The sequence below is a fragment of the Phycodurus eques genome, chromosome 4, assembly GCF_024500275.1.
Source record: "Phycodurus eques isolate BA_2022a chromosome 4, UOR_Pequ_1.1, whole genome shotgun sequence".
Lineage (NCBI taxonomy): Eukaryota > Metazoa > Chordata > Actinopteri > Syngnathiformes > Syngnathidae > Phycodurus > Phycodurus eques.
In genome coordinates this window covers 28439120-28456772 of record NC_084528.1, presented here as the reverse complement: position 1 = coordinate 28456772, position 17653 = coordinate 28439120, and the positions used below count along the sequence as shown (strand labels likewise).

The following is a 17653-nucleotide window of genomic DNA, read 5'->3' as shown; positions in this document are numbered from 1 at the left end:
CTCAGCCCTGGGGAACACCAGAGCAGAGGGGAGATGGTTGGGATGAGAAATTCTTCAGCTGAATGAACTGAGTACAGCCAGAAATACCAGATTTGACCCAATCTAGTGGAGTTTCAGATAAACCAATTGAGGTCAGCCTGTTGAGGATGGTGTGGGAAAATGCTGTCAACGGTATCAACTCAAGTCGAGAAGGATGAGGATGGATAATGGTCTGGAATCAGCTGCTATCAGGTAATTTGTGATATTTAAAAGGGCTGTCTCTGCCTTACTGAAACTGCTCAAAGTTTATTTTAGAGAGAAATGGAAGGTTGGAGATAGGGCAAAGGTTATTGACGTTATAGGGGTCTGAGGCAGGTTTTTGGAGTATTGGTGTTACTGCAGCAGACTTGAGAGATGATGGAACAGACCCTCTGGTGAGTGAGGAATGAATGATGGAAGTTATCAGAGGTAACAGAGAGGGAAGGCATGCTATGACCACAGAAGACACCAGGGTTTCAGGTTGCCAGGTAGATGGCTTAGGTTTCTGGATGACTTCTGATTAAGTCTGCAACAGAGGGAAGTTTGAAACAAGAGCGTGGTTCAGGAGGGCGAACATGGAGAACTGAGGAAGAACAACAACTGGAAATGTGGGTTGTCAATTGTTGATGGATATTGTCAATTTTGTTTTTTTTTAAAAAAAAGTTATGAAAGAATTGCATTGAGCAGGGGAGTAGAAATTCGGAGAAGGGAGTCTGGAGTGTGCATAGAATTATTGATCAGTGTGAACAGGGCCTGAGTGTTCCCTTGACTAGCAATGATCAAATTGACACAGTATTGGGATTTGACTGAGCAGAAGGTTGTCTTTGTACAATAGAATATGGGTGGGCATGATACATTTGTTTGTGAAAAGGAAGTCTGATTTTATTTTATTTATTTTTGTTTTTTTATTGTTGTTGTTATTTGAAAAGCCGCTCCAGCTGGCGTCCTTTAGCTTTAAGTTGGTGTAGCTGAGGTAAAAACTAGGGTGGGGAGTCGGAAAATGATACAGTCCGGTTTTTTAAAGGAGCAAGTTGGTTTAGAACTGTAGAGACAGTCATTGTAAAAATAAACTAGTTGATTAGGGGAACGTGTGGCTAATGCTGTGGGAGTTGCTAAAATTTTTTTGATGTTGCAAAATAATATAAGACTTGGCTGTTTAGTTATGGATAGTGTCAAGTTCACTTTGAGTGAAACAAGTATGTGATCGCAGATGGAAAGATCAGCAGCAGAACAGTTAATAGGAATGACACCAGAGCCAAGATGTGACCTTTGGAGTGTGTAGGAAATTCAATGTGCTGTTGTAGTCCAAAGCAATCCAGGAACAAGGTCAAGTACCAAGAGTAAAGTTAAATTAGAAGAGAGTGAGCTGATATGGGTAAGAAAAGCAGAGAAATTCATTATTAAAATCCTGAAGTTTGCGTGGGCAGTAAATGGTAGCTAGAATAGTTGAAGTACGACCATTTATTTGTAGAGCATCTGGTTCAAAGGAATGACACACTGGCGTTGTAACTGGAGAGACTTTCCAGGTCTCATGGTAAATGATTGCAACACCTCCTCTGCCGTTGAGACCAAAATGACGGATGTAAACAAACTCAGGATTCGTTCACCTGTGAAAATGAATTGGGTTGCTGCCACGTCTCTGTTGAACAAAAAGTCATACATACATACATACGGTCTAGGAGGATCTCCCGCATAAAAAGACTACACTAGCTGTATCTGGCTACACTAGCTAATAGTGCAATAAAAATATATGTTTTCCCCAACATCCGGAATAATCGTGATGAATAATCATGATTATAATATTGATCAAAATAATGAGGATTATCATTTTGGCTATAATCATGCAGCCTTAACGCCCTGTTTAGGTACTTTCACTGATGTGCTGTATTTTCTCCACTTGATGATGACTGTCTTCACTGTGTTCCATCGTTAGAAATTATTTTGTACTATCAAAGGTATCAGTTAGCAGAACAATGAGATCCCTCTGATGCTGTGGAAGCTTTTTGAAGGCTTTTGTCATTTGTATACTGACTCCCATTTAACATGATTTTGCGTATGATTGGTTAATTCTGAACACAACCACATCCCGAGTATGAGGGTGTGCACACTTAATTTAACCACATTATCTCAGTTGTTTATTTTTACTTCTACAGGTTATACTCTAGGTCACATTAATTATAGGAATATGTTTTTAAATGATTGAGCTTGGTCTCAGATTTTATATCACAAAAACCTGGCATTTGAACAGCGGTGTGTAGACTTTAAAACCACTGTACAGGGGCTGGTCATATACAACCCCGCTTCCAATGAAACTGGGAAGTTGTGTTACAAATAAATAAAAATAGAATAAAATGATTTGCAAATCATGTTCAACCTATATGGAATTGAATACACTACAAAGACAAGATATTTAATGTTCAAGCTGATAAACTTTATTTTTTTTAGCAAATAATCATTAACTTAGAATTTTATGGGTACAACACGTTCCAAAAAAGCTGGGACAGGTGGCAAAGAAGACTGACAAAGTTGAGGAATGCTCATCAGACACCTGTTTGGAACATCCCACAGGTGAACAGGCTAATTGGGAACAGGTGGGTGCCATGATTGGGTATAGAAGGAGCTTCCCTGAATTGCTCAGTCATTCACAAGCAAAGATGGGGCAAGTTTCACCTCTTTGTGAACAAGTGCGTGAGAAAATAGTCGAACAGTTTAAGGACAATGTTCCTCAATGTACAATTGCAAGGAATTTAGGGATTTCATCTTCTATGATCCATAATATCATCAAAAGGTTCAGAGAATCTGGAGAAATCACTGCATGTAAGTGGCAAGGCCGAAAACCAACATTGAATGCCTGTGACCTTCGATCCCTCAGGCGGCACTGCATCAAATGTGTAAAGGATGTGGATATGTGTAAGGACGACATGGGCTCAGGAACACTTCAGAGAACCAATGTCAGTAAATACAGTTCGGCGCTACATCTGTAAGTGCAACTTGAAACTACTATGCAAAGCAAAAGCCATTTATCAACAACACCCAGAAACGCCGCCGGCTTCTCTGGGCCCGAGCTCCTCTCAGATGGACTGATGCAAAGTGGAAAAGTGTTCTGTGGTCCGACGAGTCCACATTTCAAATTGTTTTGGGAAATTGTGGACGTCGTGTCCTCCGGGCCAAAGAGCGAAAGAACCATCCGGACTGTTATGGACGCAAAGTTCAAAAGCCAACATCTGTGATGGTATGGGGCCGTGTTAGTGCCAATATCATGTGTAACTTACACATCTGTGAAGGCACCATTAATGCTGAAAGGTACGTACAGGTTTTGGAGAAATATATGCTGTCTTCCAAGTAATGTCTTTTTCATGGACACCCCTGCTTATTTCAGCAAGACAATGCCAAATCACATTCTGCACGTGTTACAACAGCGTGGCTTCGTAGTAAAAGAGTGCGGGTACTAGACTGGCCTGCCTGCAGTCCAGACCTGTCTCCCATTGAAAATGTGTGGTGCATTACGAAGCGTAAAATACGACAACGGAGAAGACCCCGGACTGTTGAACAGCTGAAGCTGTACGTCAAGCAAGAATGGGAAAGAATTCCAACCACAAAGCTTCAACAATAGTGTCCTCAGTTCCCAAACGTTTATTGAATGTTGTTAAAAGAAAAGGTGATGTAACACAGTGGTAAACATGACCCTGTCCCAGCTTTTTTGAACTTGTTGCAGCCATAAAATTCTAAGTTAATGATTATTTGCTAAAAACAATCAGTATATATAATATATACATTTATATATGTAAATATAATATAAATATATAAAATATCTGAGACATATATATATATATATATATATATATATATATATATATATATATATATATATATATGTGGAACAGACGACACGTCTGAGACAGACAACACGCAATGCCCGGATCAAACTACAAAAATTTGCTCTTTCATGATTGTACTGTCAGACTACTGCAATAAAATCTTGTATTCCGATACCACCGCATCCTGTTTTTTGCGATCATTCAACTTTATCTTGTCAACTCAAATGTGACCGGATACACTCGTTACCGTGGCGACGACAACAAGAGTGGAGCAACCCGACTGTATTATAAGTACAAAATGGGGGCAAACGTGTGTTGGTGGTCACCGGTGCTCAGGACAGGAGAGGACGTTCGTTTAAGGCTTGGCTAAGGTATGTTCCCGTACGTTTAATACAATACGGCTCGCAAGCAGGCAATGCAATGTTATGTAGCCTAGCCTGCTAGTGGTACCACGAACGCTTGGACGTAACCATGCCGCCGTTCTGTCGAATCATGCTCTGAAGTTTCGGTGTGGGTGAAGTCATTTAATTAAAAATAATTTAATTACAGTAAGTTAGCACCCATTATTTGTGTCATGTAATGTTGGTTTGACCTGACTGATTAGAATACACAATCTGACTAGAGCAGTGATTTCCAAGGAACATAATTTAAGATTGAAAAATCTCACAGCACACCAACAAACAAAAATGTCACAAAAAGTGGATACATGAATTACTGTATTTACTTCCTGCCATCGAATAGAAGAGCATTCATTTGTTCTTTCTGTCACTATGCCTCACTGGCATAAATAGAGGAACAAAGACACATTATTTATTGTAAATATATATTCTTTAGCGATTAAGTACACAAATATATACAATAAATGAACAGGTCATTTAAATAGACACATTCCTCCATCTTGAGATCAGTTATCGTTTTTTAAACTCGCTGATTGGCCCCAAAAATCCTGATCGTGTAAACCTAGTTTTCACTCAAAATCTCACGATACGAAAAGAAAGAATGAATGGGGCCACCCCCATTCATTCTTTCTTTTACACGGATCAGTCGTCCTGGTCCCTTTGCAGAAAAACAGCCCCAAAGCATCTTTCCACCCCCATGCTTCATTCTTTGGATGCAACTCTGCATTCTTTCTCCTCCAAACATGACAAGTTTAGTTTTTACCAAATAAATCTATTTTGGTTTCATATGACATTCTCTCTATCCTCTTCTGGATCATCCAAATGCTCTCTCGCAAACTTCAAACGGGCCTGAACATGTACTGGCTTAAGCAGGGAGACACATCTGGCACTGCAGGATTTGAGTCCCTGGCGGAGTAGTGTGTTACTGATGGTAGCCTTTCTTACTTTGGTCCCAGCTCTCTGCAGGTCATTCACTAGGTCCCCCTGTGTGGTTCTGGGATTAATTTTCACCCCACGGAGTGAGATCTTGCATGGAGCCCGAGATCGAGGTATATTATCAGTGGTCTTGTATGTCTTCCATTTTCTAATAATTGCTCCCACAGTTGATTTCTTCACACAAAGCTGCTTACCTATTGCAGATTCAGACTTCCCTGCCTGGCGCAGGGCTACAATTTTGTTTCTGGTGTCCTTTGACAACTCTTTGGTCTAGGCCATAGTGGAGTTTGGAGTGTGACTGAGGTTGTGGACAGGTGTCTTTCATACTGATGCCATTAATACAGGTAATGAATGGAGGGCAGAGGAGCTTCTTCAAGAAGTTACAGGTCTGTGAGAGCCAGAAATCTTTCTTGTTTGTTGTGGCCCCCATAATTTGCTAATACATTCTTTGAAAATCCGTTTTTTTTTTTTTTTTTTTTAATCCTTTTGTCTCTCATAGATGAAGTATGACACATGGAATGCGACAGGTGAGACCCATGTCTTGCATACGTCTGTGCGTGGTGGTTCTTGAAGCACTGACTTCAGCTGCAGTCCACTCTTTATGAATGTCCCCCACATTTTTTAATGGGGTTTGTTTCACAATCCTCTCCAGGGTGCGGTTATCCCTACTGCTTGTGCACTTTTTTCCTACCACATCTTTGCCTGCCCTTCACCTCTCTATTAATGTGCTTGGACACGGAGTTCTGTGAACAGCCAGCCTCTTTAGCAACGACGTTTTGTGTCTTGCCCTCCTTGTGCAAGGTGTCCATGGACGTCTTTTGGACAGCTGTCAGGTCAGCGGTCTTCCCCGTGATTGTGTAGCCTACAGAACTTGACTGAGAGACCATTTAAAGGCATTTGCAGGTGTTTTGAGTTAAGTAGCTGATTAGAGTTTGCCACCAGGTGTCTTAATTTTGCACCTCTCCACAATATTAAAATATAATCATCAACATTAAAAGAAATAAGCACTTGCAATATTTCAGTCTGTTTGAAATGAATGTATACATTATACAAGTTTCACTTTTGAATGGAATTACTGAAATAAAGAAACCTTTTCATGATATTCTAATTATATGACGAGCACCTGTATTTCCCTCTTCTCCCGGTGTAGTGGGTAAGATGTCCTAGGATGGGGATGAACGAACTAGTGGTGCAGCAATTGATATTGGCTCTTTTTGGGTCTCTAAAATGCTGTTTTGCTTCATTTTCAGAGTTTCTTTCAGATGTAACACCTTGACCGAAAAACCCTAGTCTTTCAACACTCAAGAAAAGGTGACACTTATAAATCCTATTAATTGTTGGCTTCTAATTGTGTTCTATTTTTATAATGTCATGATTTTGAATTTTAGGAAGAATACACACAGTCCCAGTTGCCTAGAAGATAATGGCTCACGAGTGGGATTCGTATTTTCAAAATCTCACACCACTGTCGTCAGATCCAAAGACATTGAGGACATCAGAGCCAGAAGGAAGTCTAGCCCAACATATTGAGACCTTTGTGGGACAGCACGAGTTCTCAAACTCCACAGCTTCAGACTCTGCCCCTGTAACAGACTCTACATTTGATACAAAGTATTACTCAACTTCCAATGTTGGAAATTCCGCTTCTGATTGTTCTTACGAAAGCTTCTATAGAGAAACACCTTGGCAAGCTGATGAAGGACTCATGTTAAAGGATACCTCGTTGAGATGTGAAAATGCTGATATTAAAGATTTAGCCATGAATGGATTATCTTCATCTGGACCCTCACCTTCATCCTATTCTGCTGAGTTACAAGGACTTCAGCAAAACTGTGAACTTTTAGCTTCATCACTTCTTGAGGACTATTCGGATGTCAGTAGTTGCTCGGACACAGAAGTAAATGAAACAAGGCCTTCTTGTAAATTTATTACTCGTCCAACTCGACAGCCTAAACCGGATTCTACAACGAAACAAAGTCCATCAGATTGGCTTTTCACACACCCTGAAAATGTGACATTTTCAAATGAAATAAAAGCAATTTGCCCAGGTTCACCAAAATTGATGACTGGAGGAAATATAGATGAATGTATACAAGGGACAAACAAAGGTTTTGAAGAAAATGGGAGTTGTAACACAGTACACAATCAATCCTTCTCTGGGATTTCAACGAGAGAGAGTGGGACCATTGAGGATTGTAATGAGAAAGAGGGACTTCCAATTCAAGAACAAGAACAAAATGTGGACCATTATCAAATTGAGGGATACTACTCAGACATCTCAGTAAGTGACAATGAAAACCTGACCGGCATGGAGGATCACCCAGATCATATGGAGGAGCATAGGACTATAACACCTGAATATACAAAAATGCCAATTGCAAAGATGGAAGATGAGGACAATGGACTGGAGAGAGGAACAGAGGAAACAAAGGAATCATGCCTACTGGAAAATGACGTCAATGACGTCCCTAACGTCATTGGACAGCAAAAAATAAATATGACCCATGGTGAGGAGGCTTGCAGTGCTGTGCGACAAAGGGAAGAAAAAGAATTAGATTCTTTGGGTGAGGAAACGTTCAATGTACCAAAGCAAACAAATATCGAATTTTCCAGTGTTCATGATGAAAGCATGGAAATAGACAACCCCCTATCAGATATGGAGATCAATTTTCAGGACAATGAAATGAATACTGACACCCCTCAAATCTCAGATCCTCCTGAGTCAGAGTCTAATGATGCGCTTCGTGAACTGGTGGAATGCACAAATATGCTGGAGACCAATAGAGAAGATATCGGTTCCTGTTTACAGTTCTCGAAAAGCCAGCCTTCTCAAAATGTGGTTCTGGACAATATTTGTTGCCCCGTTCCAATGAGTGATGGTAATTTGAGTGATGCCAGTGCCAAGAAGAGTTTGTGTAGTAATTCAGATTACTCTCTAAACCCAAATAACCCAAGAACAGACAGTAATTTGGTTAGTGACGATCTGGGGAGTGGCAATAACAAGCAAGATGTTGGTATCATCTCAGACTGGCAACAACAACCCTGCTCAAGAACAGAAACAAATATTTGTGAGGAAGAGGAAATTAAATGTTTCCAAGAGGAGAATCAGACATCCTCTAAAAATTCAGATTGTACTGGTGTGACTATTACCACTTCTATTTTGGATGTGCATGTTGAGAACAAACACAGCATTTCAAATGATTTAAAGTCCTTCTCACAGAAGAGTGACTTGAAAAGTTCAGATTGTACTGGTGTCACTATTGACGCTTGTATTTTGGATGTGCATGTTGAGAACAAACAGAGCATTTCAAATGATTTAAAATCCTTCTCACAGAAGAGCGTCTTGAACAATAATTGTGATTCCTACAAAGATAAGGACCCTGCGGAAAACACTCCTCAATGTCCAGAAAACATACTTCATCAAAATCCAGTATGCCCGGAGCAAGAGCTGACTCAGTGCATTGATAAAAATGTAAGGGTGTCATTTGAAGGGATGGACACTTCAGAGGAAGAAAAGTTGATGCTTGGTGAGCAGTATGGGGAACCTCCTGTTGCAAAACACTCAAGTGACACTGACTCGATGAAACCTGAAGAATCAAAGTGTATTGTCCAATCAAAAGGCAATAGAATGGATGAGTCAGAAGAACAAGGTAGCGCTCTAAAATCCTCTTTACAAATGAGGAAACGCCTACAGCCTGTTGTAATTATGAATAAAATGGAGCCTGCTCCAAGTGATTTATACCAGTGTGCACTTTGCCAGCAAATAACCCATAGTGTTGACCATCTAATTGAACACCACCACTGTCAACATTCAGACCAGATTTTCCAGTTTTGCAAAACATCCAATAAATACTTGATCAGTAATGAACTATCACACAAGTATGTGGGCAACAACACCGAAGAACCTCAACTTGCTTCTGATTCTTCTCACCGAAAAAGAAAATCTCATCATTGCAACCGTTGCAATATGACATTCTCAAAAATAATTCTATATGTGCAGCATATGCGTGGTCACACTGGTGTCACGCCTTATAAATGCGATGGATGCGACTTATATTTTGCACAGAATTGTACCTTGAAGAGACACAAAAACAAACCTGGTAGATGCAGAAATTTCAAACCAGAAAATCCAGATGCAAAATCCAGTGACCATGAAGTTATCAAGCTAGTAAAACATGAAACTACGCCACCACCACCACCACAAAACGTTGTGATGGATCGGAGACCGCTTGAAAGTCTTTCTCAATGTTATGTGAATTTGTTTGATGTCTGCAAAACTAATGTCTGTGTCTATTGTGGCAAACACTACTCAACTCCGAGGAAAGTCAAAAAGCATATTTACAACATGCACAAAGGAAACCCTCCAGGTGTTTGGCAAAACCATACTACTATGAAACTGACTAAGAAAACAAATGAGAAAACATTAAAAATATCTCTTGAGAAAACTGAAAATATTGAAAATGAGACAAGAGGTAAATATAAATGTGCTCTCTGTCCACGAATTTTCTTGCAGTCCTACAACAGAGCTAGACATTTGCGTGATTGTGTCAGACTGGCTGTTTCTCGTAATAAGGGAAAGGTTGGCAATAAATACAGGTGTCCACTGTGCCATGCTACATTTACACAGCCAGGTAATAGATACAGACATATTAAAACCTTCTGCCTCAGAAGAACTCATAATCAGTTATTAAAAGAGAATGCAGAATCAGAGCAAATGGTGGACCTCAATATTAAGAAAGAGTTGAAGAGAATGGGACAGAAAAAAGTGGCCATGGAAAACAAGCAGACAGAATCCAATTCAACAACCCCTAAAACTATACAAAGAACTTACAAATGTGGTGTCTGTCCAGCAGTTTTCCAGCAAGTGTCTGGTCTCTACCAACATGTAAAGAGACATGAGTCTAAAATTACTGGCAAAATGATCAAGTACAAGACTTCAGTTTTGTCCAGGAAGTCAAATATAAAACCTTTAATGAGGACAGAGACAGAGCAGACTGAGGACATTCTGAAATCAGATGAGAAGGCCAATGTTTCCCTGAGCTGTCGATATTGTGAAAAAAAATGTGACACGGAACAGTCATTAAAGAATCATGAGAGGTGTCACAGGGGTGAAAGGCCATACCGCTGTCTTGATTGTAGAAGAGGGTTCAAGAAAAGAGTCTACCTTATGGCTCACAAAGTTGTTCATCAGAGTATACAGTGCACACTTTGCAGAAAGATTCTTCCAAATGCCAGAAATCTTGTCCAGCACGCTAAATTGCATCATAAAGGGAAAATGTTTCCATGCCCCAACTGTCAGAAGCAGTTTTTGAGTCCTATGGAGCTCCTTAGACATCTAAAATTACATCAAAAGGAAGGCGAGGCACCGCTTTTGAACGGGGAAACACTGAAATCCTTGAAATCTGTACAAGCGCCAAGTGAACTAAAGGAACTACAATGTTCCCTTTGCAACGAAGTATTTGGTGATGGCCACTTGCTAAGGAAACACAGTCTAACACACATATCTTCGTGTCAATGTCCATATTGCGATCAAAAGTTCAAAGCCCGTCGTTATTTACTCCTTCACATGTTCAAACATACAGGAGAGAAACCTTACTCCTGTACTCAATGTGGAAAAAGTTTCTATCATAAACCAAGCCTGGAAACTCATAAGGAAATGTGTGTGCCAACTCAAAACCCAGAGCATTCCCAACCTAAAGGGCATAAGTGTTCAATTTGTTCCCGAACATTCAAAAAGAAAGTACACCTGATGGCTCACAAAAATGGCCACAAGAATAATACTCTGCGTGTCTGCACGAATTGTAGGATGTTCTTCGGCTTAAGTAAATTTGGTCTTCATCGGAGAACGTGTGGGGAGATATCGCAACCCAACAATATCTTATCCTCTAATGGTGATGCCTGTCAAAACATTCCACAGAAAAGCCAGACTGTTACTAAAACCACTTCCCAGTCCAGTGCATCGAGGATGCTTCCATTTAAATGTCCTAACTGTACAAGGAGGTTCAGGTTCAGATCATTACTCTTAAAACACAGCGTTTCACATACTGGTGTACAACCGTATGCATGTATACATTGCGGTGAACGATTTTCATCCAACTCGTTGCAGTTGCAGCATGAAGAGCACTGTAATGATGTTTCCAAGGAAGAGGAATCAAAAGTTAACGAGGCTTCAATCGAATTGACAAAGATGCCTGCTTGCATGGAGGAAGAACCGATATCCCTAGAGAAAGCTGGAGATGAGTACAAATGCAAATTCTGCACTAAGACCTTTGTGAAGCCACGAAGCCTGCGACGTCATATTTTGACTCATAATGAAGTGAATCCCTATCGGTGCAAAGCCTGTGGCAGCTGCTTTTCAAGGTATGATTATCTTAAGGTACATCATGCTCAATGTAAAGGAAAACGATTGCGGTTGCAAATCTGCATTCCCAAAATCAGTTTGGATGATGTTGGCAAGGGCTGGCAAAACAGGCTTGCCATTAAACCTATGAAACAGCAGGAGAGATTTGACTGTAAAGTTTGTTCCAAGAGCTTCCCAACTCAGTCTGGAGTCTCCCGCCATGTCACACTATTTCATACTGTCAAATTGTTTAGGTGCCCACATTGTGATACAGAGTTTACTCACGAAAAATCTCTGAACTACCACATGAAGCATAAAAACTGTAAAAAAGTATCCAAGAAACAAGATTCTACTCCACCACAGGATAATCTACCATCAGAAAATGTTAAGCCACTCCAGGAGGGAAAAGCTACACACCAACTCCAGCTTTATTCTAACAAAAAGCACAAATATACTTGCATTTACTGCCCCCGTGCTTTTGCAAACAGTGCACGGTTACGAATACACACTCGGTTGCACACAGGGGAGAAACCGTTTTCTTGCGATTGTGGCCTGCGATTCATCAGGAATGACTACTTAAAACGTCATTGTCTGAAGTGCACCGTCAAACTTTGTAAGACATGTGGTGTAGCATTCCCCCAAAAAGAACTTTACGATCATCAAACAACTTGCACTTCAACATCATGCCAGTCAATGAAGCGAGAAGAAATTTCTCAAAGCCTTACAAAAGGCTTTTCTTGTGCCTACTGTTCTTTACGTTTTTCTTTGTTTTCACAGCTTCAGGAACATTTTTTGAATGCACACAAACTGGAAATGATGGATCCACCAGCATCTCTTGCTCCTCTTCAACATCATCTTTCAAAGCTACCACCCATTAAAGATGATGGGCGTGACAAACAGCCCGGCGAAGGTTCTAATTTGACATGTAAACTAGATACCACACTTGTTGGTGATGTTTCTGAATCACTAGTTTGCCCAGTCTGCAATTTGTCCTTTGAAAATAAAGCTGGACTAAAGGGTCATTCTCGCATGCATTCAAAGGAGATTCCGTTCAAATGCAAAACATGCAAGAAAGGCTTTTGGAATAAAAATCTACTCCGCAACCACAACAGGAAATGCAGGTTTGGAAATTTTAATGCAAGGGATCCAGCTCAGAAACTGGAAGGGCCTCAAAAAGCAGACCTTAATCTGACACTGCCCAGCTCTGTTCTAGTGTTCAAGGATGAGTCACAAACAGAGTCTGGAGTTCTGCAGAGAACGTTCTCCTGCAAAGATCATTTGGAGGAGTCCCCACAAAACCCTGATGAAGATCAGATGCAAAGCAGCGCAAACAAAGATAAGAAAGTGGTTCAATACCAATGTTCTGAGTGTGATTTGAGCTTCACTGATGGCTTGATGCTCATCAGTCATCTGGAAGACCATGGGAGAGAGGAGCTAGCAAATAAACGCATTCCCTGCACAAAGTGTAAAAATGTTTTTTCCAATCAAGCAGATCTTGAAAAACACATGAGGTCTCATGGTTTAAGTAAGAATTTCTCTTGCTCAGGATGTACCAAGTCATTTTATACGTTATCAGAGTTGGAAATCCACAAAACATATCATGACTTAAACAGGCCATTTGCCTGTAAACTGTGCAGTCACAGATTCTGGTCCAGGCAATCTCTTGGCTATCATTACACTGAAGAGCATTCTGAACATACATCTGCTTGTCGTTTTTGTAAAAAGACCTATGCCACCAAAAAATCTCTCCAAAGACACTGCAGAAAATGGCATCTAAAAGAGCAAAAGAACTCTGAAAGCAGTCTTGAGCAGAAACCCAATGTGGCTTGTCAAAGTAGTGAAGATGAAAGTAATAGTAGTGAGGACAGTGACTCTGCGCCTTACTTCCCGTGTCATGTATGTGGAAAGACATTTCCCACATCGGAAAATCTGGAAGATCATCAAAAATGTCATCTTGGTGAAAAACCTCATGAATGTGCAGAATGCGGAAGATGTTTTTTCCAGGCCTCCCAGTTGGAGCAGCACAAACGCATGCACAAGTCTGAGTTACAGTGTCAGGTGTGCGGAAGGGGGTTTGTGTCCCTCTTTGCTCTGCGAAAACACAAACATAGTCATGGCAAGAGTCGTCCACACCGTTGCTCCAGATGTCAACTCAGCTTCTCAGGGGCCTCCCAGTTAGCAGAACACATGTCTACCCACCGTGAAGAAAACTTTCCATGTGACATATGCAATAAAGTGTTCCCTTCCAAGAGTAGTAGAGCTGAGCACAGAAAAGAACATGCATCAAGTGAGCGCCCCTCTTGTTTCCCTGAAAAGTCTACTCCCTCTGAAAGTTACCCAGAAAAGTTGAAAAACTTGAAATACCGTTGTGGTTTATGTTATGAGTGCTTCAAAGACCCAGAGGACCTCTCAGAGCATGGTTGCAAGGCCTCCAAGGAGCGGCTGTATTCCTGTTCTGGTTGTGATAAACATTTTCTCCACTTATCCCATTTGAAACAGCACAGGGTCACCCATCAAAAATCAACGACTGATAGTGAGTATTCATGCAGTCGCTGTAATACCACTTCTTCCTCCATTGAGCAGTTCCTCAGCCATGTGAAGACTCATACAAATGAGCTTATTGGAACTGGAAAGAATGCTGATGGTTACAGATGTCCCATTTGCAGCGAATGTTTTGTTAAGGCCACCGAATTGATTTCCCATATTCCTGTTCATTCTGAAAATATGCTGAAATGTGAAATGTGCAAAATTATCTTTTCCTCCAAAAATGAGCTTGAAGAACATGAGCAAAGACATCATAGCTCTGTTTCCGAATTCGAATGCAAGGGCTGTGACAAGAGATTTTTGGGAAGTGATGCGTTCCACAAGCACTCCTGTTCCCCTAAACGGCAAGAAATGGTGGTGACTGCAGAGAAGTCAGGTGCAGAAACTAACCATCAGGATGCTGCGGAAGAGGAAGAAATTGATGTCACAGGAGAGGAACTGTACAACTGCAGCACTTGCGCAATGCAGTTCTCTTCAAAAAGTATTCTGCTGGAGCATCAAAACAAAGTGCATTTAAATGAGAAGCCATTCAAATGCAAGCACTGTGCAAGATCCTTTGCCTTTAGTCATACCCTTCAAAGGCATGAGCTGGGGGTGCACATGAAACAGGCTCAAACAGCACCGCAAAGCCAGTTGAAATGTCTCCAGTGTCCTTCTAAGTTCAACACAGCCCAAGAGCTTTCATTACACATGAGAATGCATGCCGAACGACAAGTCGGACAGCACCGCTGTGATATGTGCTATAAGTCATTTGCACACTCGACTCAGCTTCTGCGGCATCAGGAAAGCCATGTTGGCCAAATTGTGTATGAATGCACCGAATGTGACAAGGCCTTTGCTTTCCCTCACCTGCTGGAGGAGCATCAACAGACACATGCTTAGTGCTCAAACGATTCGCCAATGCACAACATCTCCACAATACTACTTGAAGAACTTGTATCCGACTGAACCCCCCCCCCCAAAAAAAAATTTGGAAAAAAAAAAATCCTATTTGTGTCAGTCCCTATTGATCTTGTAAATATAAATTCTAGTGTTGGTCTTTGTATCAAGTACCAAGACCAAATCTTGTTGTTCATATACTGTACATGGATTCTCTCATTTTGAACTGTAAAATTGTACATAATTATGACAAACTAGTGTTTATACCATCCTGGTACAAGGGTTCCGTATTCTAAAGTTTTAAGCTTCATTTTCAAGGCCTTGGAAGTTGTTTTTAGTCAGTTTCAGCAAATGGCTAGTAATTTTTTTTTTTATAAATACATTAGTGATTTTAGTTCGTTTGTTTAAAACTGAGGAAACTCTTGTACACTCATTTGACAAATGTTCGAACTGAATCAGCAGATCTGACCTGAACATGGTCATTTAAGAATTTTGTCTATTGAACTGGAAAACCTGAGTTTTGCTGTTACTTTTGGGGAGCAAAAATAAATGTTTGTCATGGAAATTGTTGCTTTATTTGACCAAATAGTTCACCATGTACAAAGTTTGTTGTCGCTTTACACTTTTAGTTTAGTCAGATTGTGAAGCCTCAGTGAGTGTTTACTTCTATAAGATACTATTTGCAGCGTATAAAAAGTCTGTCAATCTGCTTGGTCCTACAAAACCTTGTGAATACTTCATGTATAATGTTCTTAAATGTTATTAAAAGGTCTTTTTTATGGGAAGAAATAGAACTTTTCTTTTTATAACCATATTTCTGAAAGCTAGGTTTGTTGCAAAAACAAGACTGAACATCATCAATAGAACACTGTATGAAAGCAATTTTGACAGCTTAGGTTTTGCGATATATATATTTGTCATTCACTTGCCCATGGCTCACCAATTGATAATGGAGCAGCGATTCAAAATTACCACCTGGCAAGATGTTTTTCTGTCCATGGCTGAAGTTCAACGCCAGTTAGAGAAGCCTTATGGCCGTGACACTGATTCAACGCATTGTGCAGTTTGTGATTCATGGAAAGTTTTTTGAAATAGGATAATTTTTTTGACAAACCACATAGCGGAAGGCCTGCGACTATCACCACTGGTAGACACCAAACTACGAGAGAAGGTATTCGGCGATAAGGAAAGTCTATCCAGAGGGCTGTCCTGGAACCTCGCATCCACAAAAGCTTGATTCGGGGACTGCTTGAGGGAGCGATGGCTTTACCTGTACCGACTTCAGGTGGGTTCAAAGACTACGAAGTTGAAGATTATGATGCTCAACAACCTGAAGTCTGTACAGGTAGGCTATATCACTCTCTGAAGCTTCTGCTAAATAAAAATTTTCTGGATCCTGAGTTTAGGTGCAGGAACTGGAATTTGGTGTTTAATTAAGTGGTGGTAGCAGGCCCCTGATGCGGTTTGTCAAAAACACAGAGGGTTTCGACTTTGCCAAGGCTGCCCTTTGTCACCGATTTTGTTCATACTTTTTATGGACAGAATTTTGAGGCACAGCCAAGGCATTGAGCGGTGTCCAGTTTGGTGCCCTCGGGATTACGTCTCTGCTTTTTGCCGATGATGTGATTCTGTTGGCTTCATTAAGCCGCAATCTTCAACTCTCACTGGAGTGGTTCGCTGCAGAGTGTGAAGCGGTTGGGATCAGAATCAGCAACTTCAAATCTGAGACCATGGTCCTACGTTCGAAAAGGGTGGAATACCCTGTACAGTTCTGGGATGAGATTCTGTCCCAAGTGGAAGAGTTAAGTATCTTGGTCTTTTTCACGAGTGAGGCAAGAATGAACCAGGCAATCGACAGGCGGATCAGTGCAGCGTCTGCAGTCATGTGGACCCTATAGATATGTTGTGGTGGAGGAGGAGCTGAGCTGAAAGGCAAAGTTCTCGTTTTACCGCTCAATCTATGTTCGAACTTCAATCCTCACCTGTGGTCACAAGCTGCAGGTCGTGACAGAAAGAACAAGATCACAGATAAAAGTGCCCGAAATGAGGTTCCGCCGCAGGGTGTCTTTGCTCTCCCTGAGAGAGGTCATCCTCAGTCATCCAGGAGAGGGGTTCAGTTTAACTGCGCCACAGGGTGTCTTTGCTCTCCCTGAGAGAGGTCATCCTCAGTCATCCAGGAGAGGGGTTCAGTTTAACTGCAGAATCTAATTAGAATGCCTCCTTGATGCCTCCCTAGTGAGGTTTTTGGGGCCCATTACACTGAAACGTAGATCGACTGGTAAATCGTGACCTTCACCTTTCAGCTCAGCTTCTCCTTCACCACGACAAACTGACGCAGAGTCCGTATCACTGCAGATGCTGTACCAATCTGCCTGTCGATCTCCTGGTTAATTCTTCCCTCACTCGTGAACAAGACCCCAAGGTACTTGAACTCCTCCACTTGGTGTAGCATCTCATTCCTGACCTGGAGAGGGCACTCTACCCTTTTTTCAACTGAGGACCATGGTCTCAGATTTGGAGGTACTGATTCTCATCCCAACCGCTTCACACTTGGCTGCGAATTGCTCCAGCGAGAGTTGGAAATTACGGCTTTGAGTCCAACAGAACCACGTCATCTGCAAACAGCAGAGACATAACACTAAGGTCACTAAACCGGACCCCTTCAACACCTTAACTGTGGCTGAAAATTCGGTCCGTAAAGGTTATGAACTAGAAGCATT

General features: G+C 41.2%; 1 protein-coding gene across 6 annotated transcripts in view; it reads left to right on the top strand.

The window, feature by feature from the left end:
- znf1035 (zinc finger protein 1035) overlaps positions 1-17653 on the top strand; it is a 65308-nt gene that overhangs the window by 24982 nt on the left and 22673 nt on the right. For 3 of the 6 annotated variants that reach the window (XM_061675029.1, XM_061675027.1, XM_061675028.1), the window contains 2 exons: positions 6421-6481; positions 6559-15733. The exons of 2 other annotated variants lie outside the window; for them this stretch is intronic. In XM_061675029.1, the coding sequence (XP_061531013.1) occupies positions 6594-14936 (8343 nt within the window). In that variant the 5' untranslated portion in view covers positions 6421-6481; positions 6559-6593 and the 3' untranslated portion in view covers positions 14937-15733. Of the gene's footprint in view, positions 1-5243; positions 5284-5373; positions 5557-5669; positions 5698-6420; positions 6482-6558; positions 15734-17653 lie in introns of those variants that run through there. One more of the 6 variants, XM_061675030.1, reaches the window with a different exon arrangement.